The 12,686-nt window shown below is 54.0% G+C and overlaps 1 protein-coding gene across 1 annotated transcript in view; it reads right to left on the reverse strand.

The window, feature by feature from the left end:
- LOC104314536 (scavenger receptor cysteine-rich domain-containing protein DMBT1) overlaps positions 1 to 12,686 on the reverse strand; it is a 52,134-nt gene that overhangs the window by 13,104 nt on the left and 26,344 nt on the right. Inside the window, exons 19-29 of the mRNA XM_069774778.1 lie at positions 12,003 to 12,332; positions 11,397 to 11,468; positions 10,699 to 11,046; positions 9,651 to 9,992; positions 8,676 to 9,005; positions 7,729 to 8,058; positions 7,153 to 7,272; positions 6,987 to 7,026; positions 6,519 to 6,601; positions 814 to 1,146; positions 377 to 706 (exon numbers count right to left, since the gene is read on the reverse strand). Of these exons, the coding sequence (XP_069630879.1) occupies positions 377 to 706; positions 814 to 1,146; positions 6,519 to 6,601; positions 6,987 to 7,026; positions 7,153 to 7,272; positions 7,729 to 8,058; positions 8,676 to 9,005; positions 9,651 to 9,992; positions 10,699 to 11,046; positions 11,397 to 11,468; positions 12,003 to 12,332 (2,658 nt within the window). The remainder of the gene's footprint in view (positions 1 to 376; positions 707 to 813; positions 1,147 to 6,518; positions 6,602 to 6,986; positions 7,027 to 7,152; positions 7,273 to 7,728; positions 8,059 to 8,675; positions 9,006 to 9,650; positions 9,993 to 10,698; positions 11,047 to 11,396; positions 11,469 to 12,002; positions 12,333 to 12,686) is intronic.

The following is a 12,686-nucleotide window of genomic DNA, read 5'->3' on the forward strand; positions in this document are numbered from 1 at the left end:
GGGCAATGGGCAAGACAGATTGGGTAGATGGGCAGGAACTGGGGAGAGTGAGTTACGCCTGCAGAAAGAATTGCATGGTACAGCCTACTTGCTCCCAAGCAAATCAGGCTTTGGGGTAGGTCTTTGGTAATTCATGCACGCAACTGCAAACGAACGGCCCTTTGCTGTTCCTGCAGCTTAGCACTGGATCCATGGCAGCAGGAGGCAGGCAAAGGCTTTGCAGGGTGACTTGCTATGTGCTGCAGGTCCTCCCCAGAGCTGCAGAGGGCATGCCACAGGCGAGCACCCTTGGGGGGGATGCAGGAGCCATCCAATGATCGCTTAGGAAACCCTAAAAATCTGATATTGACCCCTTTTGCACCTCAAGGTGTGTCACCTGAACATATCACTCCAGCATCCTCCCCATGGAAGCAGTTGTTGTCTCCCCACGCGTTGGCCCGGCAGTCAAAGAGGGTGTCCTCGGTGCCAGTGCAGTTCACCTCATCCAACCAGATGGGATCGTGGCCCCTTCCAAAATGAGCCCCTCTGGTGGCCGACAGCGCTGTGCCACAGCCCAGCTGCCGGCAGACCACTGTCGCGTCCACCAGGTCCCAGCCGTCGTCACAGACTGTCCCCCACATCTGGTGGTGGAGCACCTCCACCCTCCCGGCGCAGCGATTGGGGCCGTTGAGCAGCTGGAGGGTGCCCAGGGCAGTGATGCTGGATTCTGCGGGTATCCCAAGAGGGACAGTCGGAGAACGGTTGTGCATCACCGCCGGTACAGCAGGAAGGGATGCAGGGGTGCACAGCCAGATGGCTGCTGTCCCGGGCTACCTGAGCACTCAACGCTGGCGTCCTCCACATGGTTACAGTTGTGTTTCCCCCATGGCTTGGCTTGGCATTCAGAGAGATTCCTTTCCTCCCCAGTGCAGTTGACCTCATCCAACCAGATCTGTCCTGTCCCTTCTCCGTACCGAGCTCCCGGTGCCACCGACAGCAATGTCCCGCAGCCCAACTGCTGGCACACGACTCGGCCCTCGGGGGAACCCCAGCCATCGTCGCACACTGTGCCCCACGTTCCGTTGTAGAGCACCTCCACCCGCCCGGCACAGCGGCCAGGGCCACCCACCAGGCGAAGGAACCCCCCTGGGCTCTCAGCGGCTGCGCCTGCAAAGCCAGGAGGGGAAAGAAGAAGGGAGGTGAAATCCTGGGAGTGGATGGGGCTCGGCTGCTCACACGTTTGAGATGGCTCCTGTCCCCCAAAAAGGGTTTCAGAGGTTGTGTTGACCATCCTACACCTGCCCTGGGCATCTCAGATGGCCCTGGGCATCTGTAGTCAACTGAGCCCCATCTCTGCATCTAAACTCTGAATTTAACCATCTTAGCCTCAGTGTGGATCCCACATCCCAGGAGCCCTTTTCTTGCTCATGTAACAGGCAGGAAAAAAAAAAAAGGGTATTTCAGCTTATGTGTGTTTTTGTACACGTGGTCGGCAGCAAAGATGTAGCTTCACTGTCAAGAGTGGGTAATTCCTTGGGGTCCAGCTGCATGGCAAGCTTGTGAGGATGAGTGGAAAAGTGCTTGAGCTAAAGGCCTTGGCAATGTGCAAGACCCGTGGTGTGAGATTGCCACTGGTCCCATAGGCATGCTTTTGCAAAAGCACTAACTGAAGGGAGCTGGTGCAGAAAGGAGCCGTAACTGGATGTTAGTCATGTGGAGAGCTCATCTGGGTCAGCAGAAAAAAAAAGTTCAGGAGGGATACGATTGCGTTGTGTAAATAAGCTTTTTGACTGTGGATAATGATTTCTGAAGTGCTCAGGCACTGATCTGTGCATGAGTCTGACCACCAGCAAGCGAGGGGCTAGACATAGCACTTGGGAAGTCACAAAAGCCAGAAAGAAGACAAAACAGGTTCAAAATCAAATCCCTGAGTCATTCAAATACGAACAGCATCTGGGCAGCTGTGGCATGCTGCATGCAGGAGTGCCTAGCTCAGCTCTTTCATTCAGGCTGCATAACAGGGAGCAGGAAAGCGTCTTTGCAATAGAGCGTCCTTGCAATAAAGCTTATTTGCAATAAAGCCCCTTTGCAAAGCTGCCCCTCAAAATTCACTTCTGCAAGGAGGCTGAACCACATGCATTGCAGGCACTCGGTCTCCAGTTTGCAAGCTCTCCTGTCCCCAGGCTAAGAGCAGAGTTCTGATGAAGGCTGGCTGTTCTGTTTCATCCTTTCCCTGTGTGCCTTTTGCTCTCCTTCCTTATTTTTACTAGGAGCAATGAGGCTACCCTGTGATAAGCAATAAATCAATCCTGCAGCTGAGACTTAGCAGAGCTGGTGGATTTCTTGTCCACCCAAGCAGAGTCAATGCACGTGCGACCAAGCAGTGCTTGCAAGAAACATGCCAAGTCCCAGCCCAGATGTCTCCAGCCAGCCAGCAGATACTGACTGTCAAAGAGGCAAATGCCACACTGAATATTCCAGGAGCAGGATTTTCAAAAAAAAAAGTGGGAAGATTGTACTGTTCCTCAGTAGGTCACCAAAGAAGGAGGAAACCCAAGCAAGTTAAAGCAAAATTTTAGTTTCAAGAAGTAGTGGTACAAACTGGCCTTAGCAACTAATCAGCATGGAAATTAAAACAAAATCTCTACCAGCAGGGAAAGCATATTCCTAATTTTGCTCACTCCAAACCTGATCAGAAGATGTTTCTGGTTGTGCCCTTTGTAAATGTCAAACAGCAGTAGGAAGGTTGCTAGAATCAAATAACCAGCTTCTGCTCTGAGCTGGGGCAGCTTGGGCAAAGCCCTGAGCCCTTTCTTAACCATTTCCAAAGTAACACTGCCATTGAACCATCACCGTGATATTGTTCTTGCAGTAGAGATCTTCCCCATCCTCGTTCTTCCCCCACCAATGTCTGAGAGCAAACCATGGCTGTGGATAAGGGACCTGTAGGGTCTGCAGCTTCCTTATAGCTCTGCCTGAGCACAAGGAGGGATGTGTCTCTTGCCAGCATCTTGCCTGTCTGACCAATTAGCACAAAAACCTATTCAGTTCCTTGTGCTGCACATCCACAAGCCACCCAGCCTTGTCCTGGCAATGTGGGTCCCTACTTGCTCACTTCTCCATCGTACAGGGAGCCGCCTCTGTTAATGCACAGTGCTGTTGGGTTTGGCCAAGCCCCCTCAGTGCTGCAGTACCATGAGTTTGCCATGTATGGTCCAGGGTAAGCCAAGATTAAAGCAGGGCAGGAGGCTGTGGCCACCTGTGAGACAGCTTCAGGATCGGGCATGCTTCCCTCCACTCTTGTAATGCTCACAAGCCTTTAATTATGAGGCATAAGCCTTTGATTATGGGGCAAAAGCATGTGTGCAGAAGTAGACCTGCAATGCATGGCTCTTGGAGTGCAGCGGAGATAGCTGAGCTCCTGACTTCACGTAAAAAAACCTTTCACCCACCTCCAAAGCCATCACAAGCCATCACATCCCCCCGGCCCAGAACTCCGAGTGAAACCCAGGACCCCCGACCAGCCTCTGCTGTGCTCCATGAAGTGCTAGCTGAGAGCGGGCTGGAGGAGCCGACATGGCCAAAAGCTCCTTGCAGTCAGCAGCGAAGGTGAATGCCACTCACCCCAAAGGAATGCCATCAGGACGAGGGTCCCCATGCTCTTGGCCCCACCACGGGTGGGTTGGTTTCTGCCCCCAGGGCGGCTGGACGAGGGATGGAGACTGCTCAATATCCTGAAGTTTGCAGCCTGGCCACGGGCTGGAGGTTGGCGTGGACTGTCCTTGAGGTGCCAGCTGAGCCCGGTGTCCCACTGGCCAACTGGGAGGGCAAACTAGGATTGCTGCAGCGAGCCCTCTTCTTCCTCTGCCGTGCTTCCCCCCTGGGAGTTTCACCACCTGTGAAGCTCTGCCAGGAGGTGACCTGCTGCCCCATGCAGCGGCCAGTCTTGTCATCAGCTTGCGAAATGGTGAGCTGTTCCAGGAAAACACGGAGCAAACAAAACCCTCTCGACACTCAGGCCTGTTTCATATGTGCCAGCCCCTGTGGGCACCTCGACTGCCCTGACGTGTCCTGGTACTAGACACCTACTTTTGACAAGATAAATCAAGCCTTTATGCACGGAACTAGGAAAATATAGCTACATTAGCTTCATTACAAAGTGTCTGGTTCAGTTTTTTGGGGTGAGGTACCATCCACTGGAGGAAAACAGTTTACTAAAGGCTGGAAATGGCTTTATTGTGGAGGCTGGAGCCAGCGCCTGCACTGTAGCTGTCTGCCATCAGGTGAGCCTGGACACTGTCCGTGATGAGAAAAGGTCTTGCACACACCTTGCGAAGCTTTGAATGGCTAGGTTGGATTTGGAAAATAAGGGGAACTGCCATTTTCTTATCCTATTGTGGCTGCACTTGCAAGACCCCAAGGGTCCCTTTTGGATTAGCAGTTTGCTTCCTGGTGGTTTTTATGCAGACGATGCTCCAGGCATGTCCCTTGAGAATTGCCACCTCAGGCATCTCCTGAGATGCTGAGAGGATGGAAGAGTTTCCTGTCCTCCCATCCCTTTGTGGTGGCACACTGAAGCTGTGCAAGGAAAGAGCCCGAAGCCAGAGCAGTGTGCCGCTGGAAAAAATGAGTTTTGCAAAAGGGTCATCAAATTAACATCACTGGTTGCTCCGAAGGGGAGAGTTCAGATGGAGGTGGGTGCTGTGCTGGTGGTGCATTGAAGATGGGGTTTACATTGGGCAAGGATGTGACCCCTGCCAGAAACAGGGTGGATGGTTCTGCCTGTGTCTGTGCAAAAATAAGAAGCAAAACTGGAGCATATAATGGGAAGAGGACAGCATGGCCAGGATGGTCTCAGGCTGAGTTTAACCTGTTCAGCCTGGCAAAACCTGAGATGGGTAGTAGAGTGGAGAGTAGATTGCTGCCTGTAGGAAGATCAAACAGGAGAAACCCAAACCCCAGAGGCATGCAGAGCTAGGGCTGAAGACCAAAAGGAAAAAAAGAGGTGTACTAAACAAAAGTAAAAGAATAAGCAGGTGAAAATTAGGCTGGAAGCAAGTCAAAACTCATCTCATAAAAAGTCAAGCAATTGGGAAAGGTGACTGTATGCATTTGTACCGAGGATCAGTGAGCCCAAGGACTTTGCTCCCCTTCTTTGCAAACAAACAGGCCAGCAGCAAAGAGATTCCCGACACTGACCAGCATGGAAATGCTGTGAACTGTCATAGCCTGACGTGGCTGACGCAGCTCTGGGCAAGGGCATTTCTGCTGGGGCTGTTTTCAGAGTTTGGACAAACAGCCACCCTGGAATTGAGTCATGGTCCTGCGTCTCTTCTTCTCCTTTTGAATTTGTGTGTTGTTGCCCCCCGGGAAGTCTGAAACGCCTTCTTGAGATGCTGTAGTCACTGCAGAGCATCTCTGCAGAGTAACCCATGGCTCGAGCTGGGATCTAGCAGGTGCTGGTCCTGCATGTTGGAGCCCTAAAGAGCATCAACTCATCCCAGCTTTATTACAAAGACCTTCTCCAAATGGTGCATATATTTTATTGCACAAAACCGGGTCCAAGGTCTTGTTTTCCCCTATTCTGAGGACACTGTCCAGAGCTAGAAGGAGCCCTGGGCTTTTGATGTAAACTTTGGGACAGGTAAGGCTGGAGGACCAAGTCTGCTGGGGCAGCCAGCAGGAAGATGAGAAGGCTTGGGTGCCAGCAGGAGGATAAAAACCCCTGAAGTCTGAGGAGTGATGGATGTCCATGGAGGATCAGATGACCTTGCGGCCACGTGTTGATAGGAGGCACCCAGCCGCAGGGGGGCTCTATGGCTGGGGCTTAGGGCAAGTAGCAAGACACAAACTGGTCAGAGCTGCAAGCCGCTGGCTGGGAGGGAAGGAGAGGTGGGAGGCTAGACCTGAAGGGCGTTGAAGTACATACTGTGACTCTTTCATTACATGTGTCTTCTCCCTACTGCCTCTTGCACCAACTCTTCCCTTCCATGCCCTTGTGCAGAGTTCAGCTCAGCTTGCAAGGCAAATCTTCATCGCACCCTAGTCAAGCTTGTGGTCCCTTCATTCCCTCCCCATGACACTGGGACATTTCTCTGACTATGGCCCCTCCTGGCTTCACCAATGTGGTGCATGGTTTGAGTTTAGACCTGACTCCATGGGTTGCTCCATTAGGAATGTGACCCTTCCTTGTTGGTGGCCAGGACAATATCTCACCCAACATTAGTAATCTTGAGTCTCCTGTATCTGACCTGATCATCTACAATCCCTCTATAGCCAAGGGGCCTGTTCTTCCACCACTTCCACCTCGCCAACTCATTCCATAGCCCTTAATCTGTATAATGCTGCATTCTTGTTGTTTTGAGTTTCAGAGTTTTTACTGGTATTCAAAAGTGAATTGAATAAATACAATTGTTGAGGCACTTCTTATCCCATTGTGGATGGGCTTTTAAGTGCAATCCTCGTTTTGCAAAGGTGGTTCTGTACAGTGCAGGAGAGCCCCCTGCTCGCTTGCTCCTGGATCAGGAAGTAATCCTCACTTCCATGGGAGATTAGGGGAAAAGGTATGGTCCTGTTGGGAATGCGGTGGGGGTGATGGCACTGGGTGCCACTGCAGATGACTCTGCAGGAGGTTATAGGGATTATAGGGGCTATAGGGCTGGGAATAGGGATTATAGCGGTTATAGGGCCGGGAATAAGAGGAGTCTGTGTAGATGGGGTTAGGATGCTGGAGCCTACCCGGAGGACCAGATAGGGGTTATTCTGAGAAGACCTTGCTTGGAGACTGAGGGACTTTGTGGTGCTGCATGGATGAACTGGGACCCACAGAGGCTCAGTGCAGTGAGCTGGGGGCTATGGGGCACACAGGACAGGAGTCTCCGCTCTGCCAGAGGGGATTCTCTCTGTTGACCATCACAGCAACTGCTCTGCTCTCCTGGTTCCACAGAATGGGGTCTTGTGGGGTCCTGAGGAAGCCTTGCCTTCAACAAGCCTAAGCCTCAGATGACATCCCGGTGTCCTCTGTCTTCTTTATAAGAGGTGGTTTGGCTGCAAAATGAAGGAGCAGGGTGATGCATGGAGGGTACATTCCCCAGCCCCAGGTTGGTGTGCACCCACACCAGCCAGCAGTGCAGCCAGCTCCACATACACCATGTGCTGCAGTCCTGCTCTTACCTGGGGAGCGTCCAGCCCATCTTCCATACCTCGTCCAGAGGTACAGGACCAACAGGGTCCCGCAGAGCATTGCCCCCATGCCGAGGAGGCCTGCCAGCACCGAGCAGGACTGTATGACATCTGCAGGAAGAGTGAAGCTCAGAGGGGGTTGGTTGGATGGCCTGACCCTCTCTGCCCCTCTCACCCTTCCCTTCTGCTGCACGTTTCTGGGGACTTGCAATCACTGCCCTTCTGGGTGCTGGGGCTGACCCTCATCAGCAGGAGTGACAGCTTACCCTCTGCTTCAGGAGGGTGAGTGCACCCTCACTGGGCTAATGCAAACAGAGTGTGTCCACCAGGGATGCTAGGATCTCCATGCCCACTGAGATGCCTTCACCCAGTTGGTCCCACTCCGCTGCCTTCAGGTGCCTCTACCCTGCCTACCTAATGTCTCCCGGCAAAAAGGTTTATGGCAATGCTTCTGCCTGCCTGCCAGGCTGAGACAGGGATGGAGATAGGAGCCTCTACCCCACCATGTGTCTGCACCAGGTTGGCCCTGATGCAGACGAAGTGGGTGATGGGGGTTTCAGCACTCACCTTTCTGCTCTGTACACACCACAGCGGCTGCCGAGCCCTGCTTGCACGGCCCCAGACCCATCTCTCTCTGCTGGCACTCCAGGAGCAGCGACTCAGTCCCCCGGCAGCTCAGCCCTTCCAGCAAGGCATGGCCGTCCCCCCGGCTTTGCCGGGCTCCGATTGGCGCCGACAAGGCTGGCCCGCAGCCCAGCTGCCTGCAGACCACCCCGGCTTCCAGCAGGCTCCAGCCAGTGCTGCACACCCCGTGCCAGGTAGCTTCATAGAGCACTTCCACCTGTCCCGCGCAGGGACCAGGACCATTTTTCACCCGCACCTGCAAGGGGTTTGTGCCTGCAAGGAAGAGCACAAGGGGTGAAGTCACCTCTCTGACTCCATATGGCGATGAGAGCTTCTGATCTGCTCCCGGGAATTTTTTTCCTGTGCCCTGCTGAAGGCAAGCCGCCAGCACCTGCGACTAGCTATGAGGCATGGATTGCCTTACTCCATCGCCTTGTACGAGATGCCTTAATAAGCAACGTCACTGCAGGGCTGGTATCTGTGAGGTGGAGCTCATGGGAGACCCGCACCCACCTCTCCAGTGGCCTGGACTTCTGTGTCTAGGAAAGGTGTGCCTGGATTATTTTTTTTTTTTTTTAAGCAAGGCTCTGCCCATCCCAGGATGCTGTCATTGATGAGCTAGAGGGACATAGTCTAGATTAAATCAGTATGAGTTTGGTGCACAACTCCTGTCTAAGGCAGAGTGGCATTTTTTGCTCAACTCCAGGCCAAGTGGCTGGGTGAAAGCTGACTTTTGTTCTGATGCTGGGGATGGGGAATAGTGAAAAGACAACAGAGAGCTTGGCACAGCCCTGGAGTAGAACAGCAGCTCAAGCACCCGTCAAGCCCCACCTTGGGTGGACACCAACCATCCTGGCTCACCCATCCCGGTCCCTGCAGGCTGGTGTTACCTGAGCACACCACACCAGCATCCTCGCTGTGGGCACAGTTGTGCTCTCCCCAGTTGTTCAGCTCACACTCAGTGAGCGTGGACTCGGTCCCAGTGCAGTGAATGTTATCCAGCCAGATGGGATCTGCCCCTGGCCCGAAATGAGCTGAGCCCGGTGCTGACAGCACCATCCCGCAGCCCAGCTGCCTGCACACGACGGCAGCATCTTGGAGGTCCCAGGTGTCGTCACACACGGTCCCCCACTTCTGGTCGTGAAAGACCTCGACTCTCCCCAGGCAGCTGTTCGAGCCGTTCACCAGCCGCAGTGGGCGCTGCTCTGAAGTGTCTGTGTCTGTGAAGGGAGCAAGAGGCATGTTCATGCCTGACCGTCATCCACAGCTCCAGCTGGGCTTTGCAGCATGCTAAGCTGCAGGAAAATCAGAGCATCCTTCCATGTGTGCAGCCTCCAGCTGCCTGGGAAAGGTTCTACAGCAACAGAGCTGGCTTGGGATTTGCTTCTCATTGGGGTGAATAAGGAGGAGTCACAGCTCCAGAGCTTGGGACTTGGAGTCTGACAAAGGGTTCTGGGGTCAATAGTGACTATGGGAGGGTCCTGGGGTCAACAATAACTAGGGGGGGTTCCTGGGGTCAACAATGACTATGGGGGGAGTTCCTGGGGCCAGTAGTGAGTATGGGAGGTGGTAGGAGGCATTGCCCAATGAATTTGTGCAGCTAGAGCTATTGGAAAGGGGAAAGGTAGGAGAAGGGTTTGCTCTTCCTACACAAAATCATCCTAACAGCATGCTGAGATCTCACAGCCTGCACTGACACAGGGAAGAGCATCACTCACTGTGGCATTCATACCCTTCTCTCAATTTAATTTTTTTTTTTTAAACGAGGGTGCAGTAAAGGCATCTATCCCTGGCTACCTGGGATGTGATTGAGCTGATCTTGCATCCCAACCTGCACAGTACTTATCCCAACCAATGTGGATCACCTGAGCACACCACACCAGCATCTTTCTGGTGGTCACAGCTGTTGGATCCCCATGGCCTGGTCTGGCATTCAGAGAGGGCAGCTTCTCTCCCCGTGCAGTTCACGTTATCCAGCCAGATGCGGCCAGACCCTTGCCCGAAGTGAGCCGAGCCTGGGGCTGAAGTGGCCGTCCCGCAGCCCAGCTGCCGGCAGACCACCACCGCCTCGGCCATGCTCCAGCCGTTGTCGCACACCGTCCCCCACTGATGGTTGTGGAGCACCTCCACGCGTCCTGCACAGCGGTTGGGGCCATTCTCCAGGCGCAGATGAGCTGGTGTGCTGGTGGCTGTGGCTGTGGCTGTGCCTGTGACATGAGACACAACAGGAGCGTCAGACGAGGTCTCCCCCAAGGTGCTTCTTCTTGCCACCATGGGGGAAGCTCCCATGTCCACAAAGAACAGCTGAGGAATATCTAAAGTTTGGGGCTAAACATTTCAGGTGCAGGCAAAACCAGCCGTGCAACCCCAGAGCCTGTGCACATTCAACATAAGCACAGGCAAACCATAAACGGCTGCAATTGTTTTTTTAGTCCTCCCTGGTGGCTGTCCATGAACCCTTCACATGGCTGCAGCAGCCCACTGAAGGGAGAGACTTTCTGCGGACCCCCATTGCCACTGCCCCTTCTTCAAAAGGACTTCAGAGCCCCCCCCCCCTCATCTTTGCACAGCCTGTGGGCTACTGGTCCCCATAGTGTGGTGGGTTGGGACCTTGCTAGGAGCATCTAGCACCCAGCTCAGTGCTTCCCCTCTCTCCTTGGTGCCCATGCAAGCCCACTTTTTGTGTGCTGCCCAAAGGTCATCATTCCCTTCCTATTATACCTGCTGCTCCTTACTTTCATGGACCTGTGTGCTAACAAGTGCCAGCATGACATGTTGCCGGAGATGGGACAAGGTCACCCACCCAGGTGTCTGCTGCCCAGCCCTTGGCTGCAGCTGTGAAACTGGTATGAATCCCCAGAGCAGAGCATCCTCCACTGAACTTCTCCTCCTGGTCTACAAGCATGATGTTACCTGTGCATACAACGCTGGCATCTTCTGTATGGTCACAGTTGTTGGCACCCCAAGGACTGGCCAGGCATTCGGACAGGGCAGCTTCAGTCCCTCTGCACTGAACGTTGTCCAGCCAAATGCGGCCCGAGCCCTGGCCAAAGTGAGCTGTGCCATAGGCTGACACCGCCATCCCGCAGCCCAGCTGCCGGCACACCACTCTGGCATTGGGAAAGCTCCAGTCGTCATCACACACGGTTCCCCACTGGTTGTCATGCATCACCTCTACTCTTCCAGAGCAGGGGTTCGGGCCGTTTACCAGGCGGAGCTCTGTAGGACCAATGTGGATGGACCTAGGGTATCTGGATGAGTCTGTGGAGGGCACAAGAGTTGCACCATGAAAACCCCCTTGCCCCTCATTTCTGGAGGACCGTTCTGCACTCCACTACGGTTGCTGACTGCACCCAGCGGTTACCAAAGTGCAGCCACCTTGGGACTGGGACAGGGGTGATGCCACATGGTCCCAGCAAACCGTGGTCTTTGAGCTGTGACTGGAGATCCTGAGGATGGGTGGGACAGGAGAAGGCAGAAAGCTTTTTTTCCTGGTGTTCATGGGGCGCCACATCCTCTTTGCAGGAGGAGGTGACAACCGAGGGGGCTCAGCACACCCATGTGCCAACATCTGTTGGGACAATTCTGGCACCAGTGGCTCCAGCACCTACCAATTGCCATGAGCGCCTGCACCTCAATCAGCCACCAAAGCTCCAAGCTTTTGGAGCTCCAAGCTTTTGGAGCTTCACAGTGTGTGGTCATAAAAGAGTGTTCTTTAGGTGATTGTAGCTTGCCAGAGGCAAGGGCATGGAAACCATCCTGTCTCTCATGTTGGTGATGGGGAGGATGAATGTGGGTGTCTCCTCCTGGCTGTTTTCTCCCCTGCCTAAGGCTGTGTCTCACAGTGTCTGCCTGCAAAACACAATAGGTGTCTAGCCCTCCCTGTGCTCCCAAAACATGCAGCCAAAGCAAGTCCTGTGTGGGTCCTGCTCACCACGGAGGTGCGTGATGTGCAGGGGGTCCCTATGCATCTCCCAGAGGTGATTCAGCATCTCAGGAAGGTGGAGTTAGCACAGACAATGCTTCCAAGCCTGATTCCTAAATTGTTCCCTAGCCTGCAGTCCCATGTATGGGACAAACCACAAAACCATCCCTTGCTGGGGCCATGGGTGCTCTGTGCCGCAGGGAGCTTTTGGAAAACTGGGGGGCAACACTCCTTGCAAGGGAATTTGTGTTTTGTCATGTCCCCCTGTACCATGATTTCCATGGGGCATTACCTGAGCACACCACGCCAGCATCTTCGCCGTGGTGGCAGTTGTTCTTTCCCCAGCCCTTCGTCCTGCAGTAAGACAGGGCGACCTCCGTCCCCGTGCAATTCACATCATCCAGCCAGATGCGACCGGACCCTGCCCTGAAATGCCCGGCCCTGGTGGCTGACAGCGCCACGCCGCAGCCCAGCTGCCGGCACACCACACCAGCATCCTTCAGGTCCCAATGGTCATCGCACACCGTTCCCCACTGGTTCTCATAGAAGACCTCGACCCTGCCGGCACAGCGGTGCGGGCCATCTGACAGGCGGACGGGAGCCCGCTGGGAAGCAGCCAGGTCTGCAAGAGGGATATAGAGAGGGTCTGCTGCGGAAGAGCAGCACTGGGAAAGGCTGTGTTGCTTGCATGAGCTTGACAGAGCCTCTGCAAATGGCTGCGGCTTATGTCAACCACGGATGTGATTCTCCTTTGGCTCAAAGACAAACCAAACAACCCAAGTCCAGGAGAGAAAATGCTCTGCAAACCCCCTTTTTGAAAGACAATTATCTTTAAAGGGGCTTCAGATACTTTTTTTGCTTAGTATTCCCAATCAATGAAAAGAAAATCACTGCCAGCTGGACTGAAAACTCCAGGAAACTCTATGTAGGGAGTAGCTGCCAGGCATCTGATGGAAAGGGGGGACTGTCTGTGTGC

This window comes from Haliaeetus albicilla, chromosome 32, assembly GCF_947461875.1.
Source record: "Haliaeetus albicilla chromosome 32, bHalAlb1.1, whole genome shotgun sequence".
Taxonomy (NCBI): domain Eukaryota; kingdom Metazoa; phylum Chordata; class Aves; order Accipitriformes; family Accipitridae; genus Haliaeetus; species Haliaeetus albicilla.